Source organism: Geospiza fortis, unplaced genomic scaffold (assembly GCF_000277835.1).
Source record: "Geospiza fortis unplaced genomic scaffold, GeoFor_1.0 scaffold432, whole genome shotgun sequence".
Taxonomy (NCBI): domain Eukaryota; kingdom Metazoa; phylum Chordata; class Aves; order Passeriformes; family Thraupidae; genus Geospiza; species Geospiza fortis.
The window spans coordinates 405,576-420,327 of NW_005054436.1; the positions used below are offsets into that span (position 1 = coordinate 405,576).

At 54.4% G+C, this 14,752-nt stretch overlaps 3 protein-coding genes across 3 annotated transcripts in view; 2 read left to right on the forward strand and 1 right to left on the reverse strand.

The window, feature by feature from the left end:
- The window catches only part of KDF1 (keratinocyte differentiation factor 1), a 6,983-nt gene extending 2,741 nt beyond the window's left edge, over nucleotides 1–4,242 (forward strand). The window contains 3 exon segments of the mRNA XM_005427082.2: nucleotides 1–501; nucleotides 1,326–1,400; nucleotides 1,994–4,242. The exon segment at nucleotides 1–501 is cut by the window's left edge and continues 26 nt beyond it. Of these exon segments, the coding sequence (XP_005427139.1) occupies nucleotides 1–501; nucleotides 1,326–1,400; nucleotides 1,994–2,076 (659 nt within the window). The 3' untranslated portion in view covers nucleotides 2,077–4,242.
- A 2,153-nt stretch (nucleotides 4,243–6,395) lies between these two features.
- NUDC (nuclear distribution C, dynein complex regulator) lies at nucleotides 6,396–13,599 on the reverse strand. Its single transcript, XM_031062023.1, has 8 exons — nucleotides 13,477–13,599; nucleotides 11,214–11,432; nucleotides 10,863–10,946; nucleotides 10,365–10,478; nucleotides 9,771–9,965; nucleotides 9,111–9,194; nucleotides 8,902–9,020; nucleotides 6,396–7,259 (listed from the first exon to the last, which is right to left on the reverse strand). The coding sequence occupies exons 1-8, from the start codon at nucleotides 13,597–13,599 to the stop codon at nucleotides 7,208–7,210; spliced, it is 990 nt and encodes a 329-aa protein (XP_030917883.1). The 3' UTR covers nucleotides 6,396–7,207.
- An 887-nt stretch (nucleotides 13,600–14,486) lies between these two features.
- Nucleotides 14,487–14,752, forward strand: part of GPATCH3 (G-patch domain containing 3) — a 9,116-nt gene continuing 8,850 nt past the window's right edge. The window contains 1 exon segment of the mRNA XM_031062024.1: nucleotides 14,487–14,567. Within this exon segment, the coding sequence (XP_030917884.1) occupies nucleotides 14,487–14,567 (81 nt within the window).

The window sequence follows — 14,752 nt, forward strand, 5'->3', positions numbered from 1 at the left end:
ACGTGGAATCTGATTCCTGCGGCAAGGAGCTCCTGGAGAAGCCCTTCAGGAACAGCCTAGAAAAGCCAGCGCTCCCCAGCAGCCACCGGAGCTCAGAGGAATATTATTCCTTCCACGAGTCCGACGTGGACATCAGCGAGCTGAACGGCTCCATGTCCAGCAGGCAGATCGACGTCCTGATCTTCAAGAAGCTCACGGAGCTCTTCAGCGTCCACCAGATCGACGAGCTGGCCAAGTGCACCTCGGACACCGTCTTCCTGGAGAAGACCAACAAGATCTCGGACCTCATCAACAGCATCACTCAGGACTACAACCTGGACGAGCAGGACGCCGAGTGCCGGCTGGTGCGGGGCATCATCCGCATCAGCACCCGCAAGAGCCGCGTGCGGCCCCACATCTGCAGCCCGGCCAGCCAGGGCCACCAGGACCCGTCCGGCCGCGGCACCGCGCCCGACAGCGGCAACGAGACCATGCTGGAGTCCATGGTCATCAGCCAGGACGGTACGGGGGGTGCCGGGGGTCCCCGGGGGCTGCAGGAGGGCGGTGCCAGCAAAGCCACCGAGCTGTGGCACTGGAGCGGGGCTGGAGGCTGCTCTGCCCCAGTGGGCACCTTCTGCTGGGCTGTGTGAGTGCAGAGCTCTGCTTCTCACCCTCCTCCCTGTGCTGGGGCTTCCCTGAGCCTGTCTTTCCCTGCCCATGAGGTTTGTGCTGAGCAATAGATGGGTTTGTGCTGCTGCTGCTGCTCCTGCCTGTGCTCATCTGAGGGAGGCAGAAAAACGGTGAGTCAAACTGAACTGGTAGGACCAGACGAGCTGCTCGTGTCCGAGGATGTCCAGTTACTCAGCTGGCTCTCTCCCATGTGCTGCCTGGCTCATGCCACCCCTAGACTCTGTGACAGCGTGTCCTCAGAGCCCAGACCTCCTCCTCACAGTGAATATCCCTGCAAAGAGGAGGGGAGGGCTGTTCCACAGCACCAGAGCTTCTGCTTCTTCCTCCTTGTGGGAGCAGCCTCAAGTGTCTGAGCTCCAGAGCAGGCTATAACAGTTTGTTGTAGAAAAACCTTGAAAAGCTGAGTGTGGGAGCAAGGAGACATCCAGAAGTCCCAGAGGAAACCGTGTGGGTGTTGTGCTTCCCAGATTAGCAGGGAGGCTGCTCCTGGGATTTAAGGACACAGCTCAGACCGTCCGGACGGTGGCGGAAGCAATGGGAAGAATCAGACTGTGCCTGTCGTGTTCCCTGAGGGTGTTCCCTGACAGGATCCTTAGTGCTGAGTCATCCTTTGCATCCTCCTTCCCTGTCTCAGGCCCTCTTGGTTTCCATTGCAGAGCTGGCCGTGCAGATCTCGGAGGAGACCCCGGCGGATGTGCTGGCCAGGAACATGAGGCGGCACAGCAGTGCAGGTAACACACTCACCTGGCTGGGCCTGCCTGCAGGGAGAGCCCTGAGCCCCCCCTGTCCATGCCCTCACCCTCCACACAGCCTGAGCTCACCCTGCTCCTCAGGCTCCCCTCGGTTCTCCTGGGCTTTGGGGGTGATGGAGCTGGACGCTCCCTGGGTTGGGGGATCTTTCTGAAAAGGGTGAAATCCGAGTTCCCTGTCCTTGCTTAGGACCTGTCCTGAGAGCTCTCAGTCTCTCTGTACCCTGACAAAGTTTGGGGCTGTATTTGGGGTGTGACTGCCAGAGGTCACAGATGGGTGAGACTGGGAACAAAAGGAACTGTGCAAAAGGGAAGCAGGCAGGGCTGCCCCGAGCTCTATCCTCCCAGAGAGCAGCCCAGGGCTACAAGACAGGTTTCCTCCTGCACAGCAGCTCTTTCCTGGGAGATGGCTGCAATGCAGGCAGGGCTGTTCCCTGCCATGGCTTTGTGTGGCTTTCTCCTCCCTCATGGTACACAAAGCCTTTTGTGGCAGCTGCTTCCCCAGTGCCAGGCTGCTGTGCTTCCCCTGGGCTAATGGCACTGTCTCTTCTCTTCTCTTCTCTCTCCTCCCCAAGGCTCTCCAACCAGCAGAGATTCCTCTTTCCAGGACACAGAGACTGACTCGTCCGGGGCACCTCTGCTCCAGGTGTACTGTTAAAGGACCCGAGCAGCATTCCAGGCCTGTGCTGCAGTCACAATCCTCCTCCTTCCATGTGGACTGTGTTGTGCCAAGTTGAATTTTTTTCCTCAGTCTTCCCTGATCCTTATTGAAGTCAGATTCCTCCTGCTGTCTGAACTTCACTGGATATTTTGGTTTTTATGGACAATCAAGGGAGCAAACTGCGGAGCTAATGAATGTGGAGGTGGAATGTGTGCCCAGGGAGGAGAAGATGGACAAGGAAGTAGCAGAGAACTTGTGCCTCTGTGATTCCTGTAAATCACATTTAGCTCCAGCAGCCTCAGTGGCTCGGCCCTTTCCCTGTTTTGAGGACCTGTTGTACAGTTCTGCTTCCTGCATTGCCTGAGTGAACTTGGATAGGGAATAACTGTGGTGTCTCTGTGCTGGTGCTGATGTTGAGGTGCATGCTGAGATCCTGCTCTGCAGGGACCCAAATCTCTATTTTGAAGTGCCTGTGTTGGTCCCACCAACCCAAAGTCTTCCACCCATGGTGTTTCCAGTAGGCAGCTCTGCCTTTCCCTGCTGAGCCTTGGTGTCACCTCCTGCTGCTGAGAAGGTTCAGCTTTATGGGGTTCATTCAGTTTGTGGCCTCTTGGCTCATCCCCTGATTCAGGGCCTGTGCTGGGGCCGGGGTGGCTGCTGGGCTGCCCCTGCATGGGCAGACCATGGGGATCAGCTCTGCTGGAGTCCAGGAGCTCACACTGCCTGCCTGCCAGCAGCTCTCCCCACTTCCCTTTCCATGTTTCCCCTGGGAGAGCCTGGAGCAGGATTGTGGCAGGTGAGGAGAACACCTGATTCACTTCTGACTTTGTGTGGTTCAGAACTGGGCTCTTTGACTGTTCTGCTAAAAAATCCCTTCAAATCCCTTGGTTTGCCTCAAAGGAAAGGTTCCTGAGAGTGTCAGCAGAGGGTTTGTGAGGCACTGCTGGCCCTGCCTTTCCCTGTGGGCACTCAGCACCTTGTCCTTCCCTTTGCAGGCACTGCAGCCAGGAGATGGGCACTGCTGTCCCCGGGGCTCAGTGCCAGCTGAGCTGCAGGGCTGCAGCAGGAGGAAGCTGCATCTGTGGTGTTGCCACTTGGTTGTTTATCACAAAGTAAACATGTCAAGCCATGGGACTTGTTTGGAGCTTTGGGTGGCCTTGGATCTGAACAGCAAATGCTTCATTTAATTCACCAGCCATAGGATAAACACACCCACTGGATTTTCGGGAGAGGGAAGCCCAAACAGGCCCTGGGCTTCAGTGTGGACCATGGTTTTGTGCCTTAGATGGGCTGGAATGTGCTTCAGTTGGACTGAAATGTGCCTTAATTGAACTGAAATATGTCTTAGTTGAAATGTGCCTTTATTTTATAGCTTGTGATTGCTCTTCAGAGCTTTGGGCAGGGAGGAAGGATTTCATTCCTCTCATGAGCTCTCAGGCTTCTTTAAAAGGCCAAAACCCTTTGAAATGGACAGTTCCAGTCCCTGTTAGAGCCTGTTTCTGTAAATCACTGGCTGTTTGTTCAGAGTGTGCTTCCAGGAATCAGGGGCATTACTGAGACCACACCTGGAGACACTGACAGAGATATTTCAAAGATGAAGGGAAGGGACTGAGCCTTGGATTTGGCTTCCCCTCCCTGCTTTGTGTTTAAAGCTGTTGGTCGATGAGAAATCGAGTTTATACAAGGGAAAGACTTGAAGCAAGGCCAGGCTGGGACTCCCAGGGGAACTGTGTGAGGTCACCTCCCTCCAAATGCTGCCCATCCTGAGGGACCTGCTTGGCTTCTGCTTCTCCTGGGTTTGTACATTGTTATTTGGACAAGTTTCCTCCAAGCTGTGTGCTGAGGTTCACGTGGGTCACACTGACACAGCTCTGTGGGCTGTGCTGGAAACGAGGGGTGAGCTGGGCTTGCAGAGAGCTGCAGTCACTGCTACAGGGCAGATGCACGTTTCAGTGGCTAGGCTGGGTGTGAAGAGTGGGCATGTGGGGATTAAACTGGCCAAAAAAACCCCAAGCCCCCCAAAAACTCACCGAGAGGAAGACTGTCAACTCGATGGTCCCTGAAGCTGGCTCACCTGTGGTGTCTTATGAGTTTCTTTTGCACTCATTGGCCTTAAATGTTCTGGTTTGGTCTTTTTTTACAAAGTAAAAGTTGTGCTCTTTACTGTGCTGTGACTTTTACATTCCTGTTCTCATCAGCTTGGGCATCCTGGGGTGGGGATTGCACAGGGGGTGGCTGATTGCTGCAGTCCCAGATGGACAAGGACATTTTCATCCATTTGGTAGCTCCAGGGGGATCCTGAATGCCAGGCTGGTGTCTGGATGCAAATGAAGGAGCCTCTGGGGAAGGGTTTGTTGTCCTGCAGGGAAACCTGGACCTTCCCTGGGCGTGATGCTGGAACTGAGCTCTGGAAAAGCTGAGCCTGGGGGGAGAACTCCCAGGTTGTCCCTGTGATGTCACCAGCTCGTGGCAGCAGATGTGGGGTTTGCTCCACAGGATCAGCTGAGGGATGGAGGGTGGCCCAGCCTCTGACCCTGGGACTTGAAGGACCAGTTCTGCACTTCCCAATTTCAGTGCAAACCCCAGGATAACCTGCCGGGCTCCATTCCTGGCCCCTGACCTTCCCTCACCCTCTGGGGCAGGGGCTGGGCAGGAGCCCTGGGGGTTTCCTGCTGGTGCACAGGAGCAGAATGTGTTTCCTGGGAGGATTTCAGAGCCATGAACGGGTAAAGCTGCTGTTAAAGATAAAACCCAAATGAATGGGGAAAACCTTACCCTATAGAAAGCTCTGTGCAGAGCCTGTTGTGCCTGCAAAGGCCTTGCTTTTACAGGAGGTGGGGAGGAGCCCTGGGCAGGTGAGGAGCTCCAGGCTCTGCCCTCCAGCTGGTGGCAGCACCTGACCGGCTGCTCCAGGTGACCTGGCACAGGTAGGGAGAGCCAGAGGGACCTCGGTGAGCTGTCCCTGTCCAGCACTGCCCTTCCTGCTCTGCTGGGGCTCAGGTCCCACTCAAGGTGTGTGCATGCTGTGGGTCCCAGTGCTGCCCAGCATTTCCCTGGTGCTGCCCAGCATTTCCCTGCCGTGGGCACAGGACAGGGCCACGCTCTGAAGTCTCCAGGGACTCAGACTGAGGTGGGGCTTTGCATTCCTCAAGCCTGGAGCAGCTGCTGGGACCCAGCAGGGTTTATCCCAGGGGAAGCTGCCTTGGGAAGCAAAAGGGTGCTCCCAGCTTGCTCTGGCTGGGGCAGTGGTGGCCGGGGGTGTTGGCAGAGGACAAGGCCGGCAGTGAAACACCTTCTGTTCCGCTGCTGAGGGGGCAAAGTCCAGGGGCAGCTCTGGGATCAGCCACGTTCACAAACACAGCCTGGGCATTCACCTCCTGCGGGGGTCAGGGCACCAGGGCTGGCCCCATTCTCCCACTGACCCTCCTTCCTCCCAAAAACCCCCCCAGCTTCCCTGGGGTTCACCCACAGAGCTGAGAACAGGGAGAAGCTGATCACACCCCAGAGCATCTCAGCCCTCCCAGCTCCCCTGTCCCACAAACCAGCAGGTAGCTCATTCTGGGGCTAAAACCTTCAAATCCAGGGGAGTTCAGCTTTTTTTATGAAAACAGGAGATGCTGCTCTTTTATCAGGGCCAAAGTACAGACAGGCAGGTGGGTGTAGGTGATCTGTAAGACAAACAGGCAGGAAGATCCAGCCCAGAGGCAGCTGCCCCAGTCTGGGTCCTTGCTCACTCTCAAGGTCACTGCTCTTCTGGGTGGGGGCTGCTTTTTAACCCCAAGAGTCTGTAAAACTCTTAATGCAAACAGTGCTCTGCTGCTCAGAAAACAACCCCACCACGCCAGGAGCTGCGCCAGGCCGGACTTTGCCCAAACAGGATTTTCAGCCCTTTGTGCCCATCCCTCGGAGAGGAGGTGGAAATGTTTGGGGGAGGCAGAGGGAAAAGCCACAGCAGCAGGGATCTGGGATAGAGCCCAGGATTTCCTGACACTCTCCTTGTTAGCTGGGCATTAAGGAGACCTGGGGCAAGGGTGGCTTCCTGGTGTGGTCACATGCTGCTCTGTGGAGAGCAGAGCCTGGAGCAGCCACCCTGGGGTTAGAGCTGGGAACGGGGCTCAGCAGCGCTCCCGAGCAAAACACAGCTCCCACTGCCACCTCCTGAGGGAGGGAGAGACCAGCAGTCCAGAGCTGGGAGCACGAGAGGGATTCCCAGGCAGCTGCAGAACATGGGCACAGCACCCCTGGCACCCCTCCCTTCTCCCTCCCAGCCTGGGTCCCTGATCCCTTCTGCCAGAGAAACCACACGCTCTGCCTGGGATATTCCACTTGTTTTCCTTTATGTTGCACTGCAGTTTCAACAAAGACAGAACATGCAGAGTGATGCCACTCGTCAGCGGGAGCTCGCAGAGCGCGCGGCCAGAGGGGAGGGAGGCTCTTGGGGAAGAGGCAGGAGACCCTCCCAGCAACAACAGCATCCCCAACGCCCCCCTCGTCCTCCCCAGCCACAGCCACAGAGTCCCCAGCCTCTCCTTGCTCCAGGACAGCAGCCTGACCATCTGTGCTGGGAGCCCCAGGGTGCTCCGGCTGTCCCACTTGTGGCACAAACAGGAGCAGCAGCAAGGAGAAGCAGGGTCTGTCTCCACTGCAATAGCTGTGCTTTCCAACTGCTGTTCTCCCTTCCCAAGAAGGCAGGAAAAGATTTATTTTACAAAATAAACTGATCCCTGTTTTCACAGGAGAGCAGGAGGGAGCAGAACTCAGGAGTACCTGTGCCAGGGGCAAAGAGCGGATGAGCAGCTCGGAGCAGCCCAGGGAAGCGAAGCAATACCTCAAAGATTTATCCCAGAGCCTCTCAGGTCTGGCTCTCTCAGCCCTAACACCCTTTTGGCTCTAAGCCCTCCTCCTCTCCTCACTGCCTTTGGGAATTGTGGCAGATGGCTCTGTCTGGAGCTGCTCTGGGGCCCTGCCTCTGCTCCCAGGACACCGAGGGGGGCTGAGCAGGGCCCTCCACAGCAAGCTCGCGTGGGGGATGCTGAAGTTTAACTTGCCCAAGGTGAGGAATATCCAACCATACATTTCCTGCCCCATTCAAGGGGCTGACTGAAAGAGGGGGGGGAAGGGGGACAGCTCAGTTGAATTTAGCCTTTGAAAAGTCCATTTCTGGATGCTGTTCCATGAACCTGCAAGGAAAACAAAGATAAGAGTCAGAAAGAGCCAAACAGCTCAGTTTGGGGAGGGAAGGGCTCCTGCTTCCTGCACTCTGCAGTTCTGCTGCAACCCCACGCCCTCCACAGCAGGAAGGGCTCTGCTGAGCTCCTTGGGACACATTCCCTGGACTTTCCCTTCAAACACCTTTTCCTCAGGTCAGTGGGAGCAGCATTCCTGCCAGCCTGCCAGGTCAGCAAGCCCAGGCACACGGGAGCTGTTAATTATCAAACACTCACCCTCACTGCTGCCTCTGGGCTGCACACGTAGCAGCCACCACAGACTGTGGGGCACTGGGGAGATGGTGAAGGCGATTAGGGCTGGCAGCTTTACTGGAATATGGGGAATATCCCCAGTGCTCTGACAGTAAAATCTCAGGGAGGACATGACCAGAGGTATCTGGTTTCACATCAAGTGAAATCTGATTTCAAATGTACTGCAGTCCCAGCAGAGGGAATCACAGAATGGTGTGGGTTGGAAGAGACTTTGAAGATCATATTTTTCCAACCCCCTGCCATGGACAGGGACACCTTCCAGGAGCTATCTGGACTCAGGTTGCCACATCAGAAAGTTCTGAGGGCAGTGCTCTGTGCCCAGGAGTGCCCAGTGCACACAGAGGCTGCTCTGCTCTGCTCCCCAAGGGACACAGCACATCACAGCCCTGTGGAGGCCTCACACACCCTGCAAGTCAGGGCAGCTTGGTCTCCTCTGTGTTCCCATCTCAGGGTTTCCCCTGGAACGCCCCCACAGCGTTTCCACTTCCAGGGCCATCTGTGCTGTGAGGATCCCGTCCTTGTTTGGCAGCCAGGACAGCTCCCCTGGCAGACATCAGCACCCACATGGGTGTCACTGAGTCACCTTTGGCCTGGACAAAGTCTAAACTTCCTCTCCATCCTCTGCCAGCTTCCAGAGCACCAAACAAGAGGCCCTGGCAGCGAGGTGTCCTGCATGTGCCCTCCCAGGAGCAGAGGGTGCTTCCCATCCCACTGACACCAGGGGAGCCTGGTCTCTGCTCTGCTCACACCCCACTCAGCTCCACAGGGAAGCTTCTGGCACTACAGATGAGGCCAAGGGAGGCAAGGAGTCAGGTCAGCCACAGCAATCCTTCACCCAGAGATAAGGTGTGGGGCTGCACTTGCTGAAGAAGCTGTGTGACCCAGAATTGCCTCCACACCTTCCCAGATGGCCTTGGGAGCTCCAGGAATCATTTCCCTGCCACAGTGCATTTATGCCAAACAAGGCAATAAAGCCATAAAAGTGGCTTGGGGACAACTGTCTGGAGGCAAGAGGGAGGGGTGGTTAGCTGGCTACTGAGGGAGATTAGACACCAATCAAGACCATGTTAAAGTTCAGCAGAGATGGCACCTCCAGTTCCAAACGTGCCTTCTGGACTTGAAATCAGCAGATTAGGACAATTCCAGAGCTAGGCTATTCCCAGATTTCCCCACTGGGCTCTCTACCCCCACAGGCTTTTACAGACACTATTGTTGGTGTGTCTGGCCAAAAATACAGAGATGTGCAGAGGTGAGCGTGGCTAGGACTGAAGGCCAAGCTGCTGTTTCCTTTTTTGTGCCAGAGAGGAAGGCAAAGCCAAGCAAGGGAATGAGCTGCACCCACTTTTTCAAAATATCCTGCTTCTTCTGCTCATCAGAGGTGGGCAGGCCCATGGACTTCTGTCGCTGGTCATACATCATCTTCTCCACCATGCTGCGAGTTTCGCTGTCCAGGTCTGACAACTGCAAGCAAGATCCACATTGGAACAACTCTGGGCTCAGCTGAGGTAATTCCCGAGCAGGCTCTGTCCCTTAAAACAGAACAATTCTTACCTTTGAGTTCTCTGGATTGATCTTCTTGGTGTTGATTTCTGGGTCTGTGGAGACCAGTTTGTTCCACCATTCCATTTTGTTGATCTAGAGGACGAAGGAGCAAAACCAGTTTATCTTTCTTGGACTTGTTCTAGGGTTTTTAAGTCTCAGTCACAGGAAAAAAAAATATGGAATCAAACTTTATTTGACAGTTTTCTAAAAAGCAGTAAAATCTGAACATAGATAAAGGGTATTTTTGTTTCAAATTACTTTAGGCAGCCTAAATTTTCACAGCTGGGAGATCTGAGAGAATGTCAGATGTCCCATTTGGCATGACATAAATGGGATTACAACAACCCACCCGGAGAGGCCCAGAGAGGACACAAGGAGGGACACAAGGAGGTCTGCCCCTGGATTTTCATGTCACTAACAGATGTCAAAACACACTAGAGGACAACATTAAAATGACTAATTTCCTTCCAGATTTTCCTGAACTGCTGAGAATTACACTTGGTATCATGGAATAGCAGAAAATTAGGCTGAAGATGGAGGAACTGAAATACCCCACTCCAGTGGCACCACTGCCAGTGTGCCCAGGACACCACGGTGGCCCTGCTTCAGCTGAGGCCCAGAAGAGGCTGAGGGCCAAGCCTGACCCCTGCCCAGCCCCTCCTGCTTTACCTTCTCCAGGTGCACGGTGACTGTTTTGCCATCCTCGATGAGCCAGGAGCTCTCCTCCACCTTGACCTCGTTGAAGAGCTCCCCATCAATGACAGGAGGATGGCCCTTGAGGCCGACCTTGAGGCGGCGTCTCTGGATATCGACCACCACGTCCTTGCCCTTCAGCCTGAAGCTCACCTTGAAGGGCACAGCCAGCTGCAGCAAACAGGAGCAGATCTGAGCAGCTGGGCAGGGAAAGTCCTCCTCACCCTGCCATGCTGCTGCTCCAAGCCTTCCTGCCTTGGTTTCACCAGAGCCAGGCAGAGCAGGGACTCTTTTCCATGAGGTACTGAGCGAGCAGGAGGTGAAAGGAAGAGACCATAAAAAGGGAAGCAGATTTTGATGCCTGGTTGAAACAAGACCAAAATTTGGAAAAGCAGAGCTCCTGGGAATTCTACTGAGTTACCAAGCTCTCTGCCAGCTATTGAAACATTGCTGTTTTCAACAAACTTCCAGAGGCAACTGAGACACAGGGAATTGGCTTCACTTCTTACCAGCACCTGCTCTTATTCCCCATCTCAGATTCCTCATATCTGGTCATAAAGCACTACTTACATCCAATTCTGAAAGAGTCTGTGTCCATCTGTAATTTGGAAGGTCAGCTCCATTGCCAGAGTTTGGCTTAAGTTTTCCTTTATCCTTCTCATCTTCCTCTTCATCATCTGTTCCCTAAGCAATCCAAGAAAAAGAAAGAAGCTTTTCAAGTTTCCATTGTAAGAACAGCTCTTTGGTTTTATAAGGATTGCAGGTCAGTTGTTTGTATTTTATACCCACTTAAATTTAGCTCCGTAATAGCTGCTTCTGGTAAAACATGACTACAAGAAAAAAACCCATACGCCCTCTGTACTGGCACATTTAGGAATTAACTGTGCATTTTTAAAGCCAAATTTTCTAATTTGTATTTCCAAATTTTCTATTTGTATTTTGGACAGGGCTTGGAGCATCCTGGTGTAGTGGAAGGTGTCATGGCAGAGGGTGGAACACGATGAGCTTTAAGGTCCCTTCCAACCCAAACCATTTTATGCATCTGAAGTATTTCCAGACAAGTTTTACCTGTTTGTTGGAATCTGAAGATTCACCTTCCTCCTCCGAGGGTTTCACTGGGACACTGTTACCCTGCCCTTGTGCCTCTTTCTTCTGTTTGAAAAGAGAAGAGCAGGAACACGCTCAGCCAAGAGCTGGCACTTTGTGTCACCTCCTGAGCTGGCACTAGATGGCCTCAGCCTTTCAGCTCCAGCTGAAGAGCACCCACTTTGGAAACAGGGAATTTTCAGCCCTTACAAAGGTTAGGGTAAGCTTAGGAAAGAGGTACTGCCAAGGGGAAGAGCAAGCGTGATCCGCTCTGGCCCCTCGCAGCCACGGGGAGCACAAAGCTGCACCTGCAGGTACCTGCCGGGCTCTCACCTGGTTGATTTCCAGCTGCAGCCTCTCTGCCTCCTCGTCAGTGAGCTCCTTGATGCGCGGCTCGCCGGGCTGCGGGCCCTCCCTGTCCCGTTCCCTGTCCCTGGCCAGGCGGGCAGCGCGCTCGGCCTTCTCGCGCCGCTCGGCCTCCTGCCGCGCCTTCTTCTCCCGGCGCTCCTTCTGAGCCAGCTTGTTGTGGTGGCTGAAGGCCTCTGTGATCAGCTGGGGACAGGGGCACAGGGGGTTAAACACCACCCACTCTACACCTGAACCACCACACGGAGTCAAACACCACCCACCTCACCCCTAAACCACCACACGGGGTCAAACACCACCCACCTCACCCCTGAACCACCACACGGGGTCAAACACCACCCACTTCACCCCTGAACCAAGCCCACTCCTGAGGAGCACAGGCTGTGTGCATCTGGTGTGTCCCTGCAGGTGTGGAGATCCACCTGGACACCAGCACCAGCTTGGTGTGTGGCTGAAGCCTCTGTGATCAGCTGGGGCACATGGGGTCAAACACCACCCACTTCACACCTAAACCAAGCCCACTCAGTCTCCTGAGGAGCACAAGAACATCTGCTGAGTCACACACATGTTGGGAATCTTCCCTTCATCTTCGCTCAATTTTTTGGACTGGGAATCTAGAGATTTTTCAATTTAAAAAGCAGAGGAGGAAGTGAAAAGGGAGGAAAATGGGAAAGTTTGAAATATTTATGTGTAGTCCTTCCTAGTTATGGAGGGAGTATGTTTCCAGGAGATAACAGTGAAATAAAATCCTCCACTAATTTTGTCCTGTGCGCAATTCCAGCAGGATGAGCTGATGCCCAGCTCAGCCACCTGAAGCTACTCCAGACCTCCAGGACAGCTGGACACACCAGATCCAACTTCTTTACCTACTTCTGACGTTTCCCACGCCTGGGCTTTTCTCCAGATGGAGCCTCAGTGCCAAGATTTGGAGGAGAAATGCTTGAAGCACTTGTTTTTACACTGAGGGTGAGTTCCTCCACACCCCCTTTGTTTCAGCCCTACTCCCAGGGCTCTGAAGGTTGTTGTGACTCTGGGAGTCAATCCCAAGGTCTGGCTGCCAAGGGCCTCGTGCTCAGGGAAAGCTGAGTACACAGGCAGGGAGCCAGCGCACTGCCCCAGGCTCGATAAGGCCAGGGCTGCTGTGCACAGCAGCACGTAGGTGAGCTGAGGTCTGCCCCAGAAACAACAGGGACACATCCTCACACAGGAATCATCACAGGGGGAACTTTTATTTATTTTTATATCTATCCCAGGAGCTTTGGGGTGGGAGGGAAACACAGAAGCTTTTCTGAGCAAACTGCAGTTTGTAAGCAAGCACTGAGTGTTTCTGCTTGGCTTTAGGAGCAAGGATTGTTTACACAGTGTCTCCTGGAGAACAGAATGCAAGATGTGCATCCCCCAGCATGTCCCACCTGGGTGAGGAAACCACCTTCAGTGCCCGAGCTTGTCCCTGTCACTGCCCACACCACGAGCCTGCTGAAACAGCCCCCAAAACATGCAGTGACCTTCCCACCCTCTCCTTTCTCTTTCATGCCAAGGGCTCAGCAGGGCTGGGGAAGCAGCTCCTTCCCTGCTTGCTGTGTTCCTGTGGTGGCAGAGCACGTTTCCAGGAAGCCATAAAGCATTCTGACAGATGCCAGCACTGCCAAGGACAGCAGCCAGGCACCTCTGAGCAGCCACTCAGGTGGGATCACACAGCCTCCAGGAACGGGGGAGGTCTGCTCTCTATTCCATAAAAATGACAGCGGGGTTCACCATCCTTTCCTTCTTTCTTTCAGAGAATCACAGGATGTTTTGGGTTGAAAGGACCTTAAAGCCCTCCAGTTCGAGCAAGGGCTCCCTGCAGGAGAGGGGATGCTCTGTCCAGGCTGCCCAGCCCAGCCAAGGCTGCAGAGCCCTGGACTTTGTGTTTTTCCTGGCTAAGCAAACAAGGTAACAGGGGTTATCACCTGCTGTGTCACTGCTAAGTCAGTGTGTCTGGCAGGTTTGCTTTCCAAACTAGCCTTTGGCCAGAGCCTGGCAAGAAACCTGCACTGAGGCACCATCCCAGCAGGGAATTGGGTGCTCCTCACCTGACAGGGGCAGCTCTGGGTCTCCTTCCTTCCCTCGGGAGCTGCTGGTGCCCACGTGCACCCAGATGCTGGGAGCTGTTCAAGCAGGGGAGCCCTGGCATGGCACACACAGAGGATGGAAGGGTGAAGAGCTAAAGGCCTGCAGGTTTATTTTTTACCTTCTCTGCTACTCCGTCCTCTCCCCCGGTGAAGAAATCTGTCTTCCTCCTCAGGAAGCTGAAGAAGGTGTTCACGAGCTGGGGAACAGGGTGGAGAGAGAGGGAGCCGTGAGCCCAGGTCATTGAAAGGCGCCTCGTGTCCCTGGAGCAGCCTTTATCCTTTGTCCTCCCTATCTGTGGCTGTGCCAGCAGTGCCCTGGAATCAGCCCCGTGAGTGCTGCCTCCAGAGCACACTCAGCTGTGCACAGCCAGCCTGGATTCCTGCACACAGGGCCTGGGGTGCTTTGCTTAAAGGCAGCAGTTTATTCCCAGCTCCTGCTCCCACGGCCCAGGCTGTTATCCCAGGCAGGAATGGATCTGTGCATGCATACATATCCCATAGATATACATATATATATAAATATATTTATATCTAGAGCATGTTTTGCTTCTTTGCACACCTAAAAGCATGCAAACTCCTTATTTTATTTTTACAGCTGCCAGGGACCACCGATGCATGAACCAGCACCTCCAAACCCCCTCTAGAAACCCAATTCTGCTTGAGCTTGGCTGATCTTTATTTCCCAGGAATCCTGTCCCGTGTGGGTTTCACTCCGAGGTGTCGCCACATGAGGGGCTGTTACAGGAGCATTTCTCATAAATTATTTCTGAGTGGGATGTGAGTGCGATGTTCCCGCCCCCTCCAGCGTGGTCACCAACTTTTTCCATAAAGACACAAAGAAACTTCAACGCTTCTTCCCTGCAATCTCGAAACTGTAAAGTTAAAAAAAAAATATTTTGACATATGTAACACGTTGCTCATATAGCACTAACGAAACACTACTTTAAAGTTTGCCAACTCACCTCCTCGATGGTGAGGGATCTGTGGATGAAGACGAGTAAGCCATGCTCCTGGGAAAACACCAAGGACAGGTGCAGCGCTGCAGGGAGGCAAGGAATCATCGGGTGGTTGGATCGCGCTCACCACCCAGCCCATCCCCCGGTGCAAAACGTGACCTGACGCCTTGGGCATGAGTGACGCTCGTCCCCAGAAACACCACAACAAAGTGTGCGTGCTACTGACCTCCCCCATGGCCTCGGGGCCCGGGCCTGTGCCTCGCACCGGAGCCCGGCGCTGCTCAGGGCCGAGGGGCAGCTCAGCACAGAGGGGCCCGCACCCAAGTGCTTTCACCCCGGTGAATGGTTATCTGCGGCAAGACCCTCCCTCCCTGGGAATGCCCGGTGACACCGAGCGGGCAGCGCAGCACGGAGGGAGCCGGCCCGGGGCGTGTGTCCC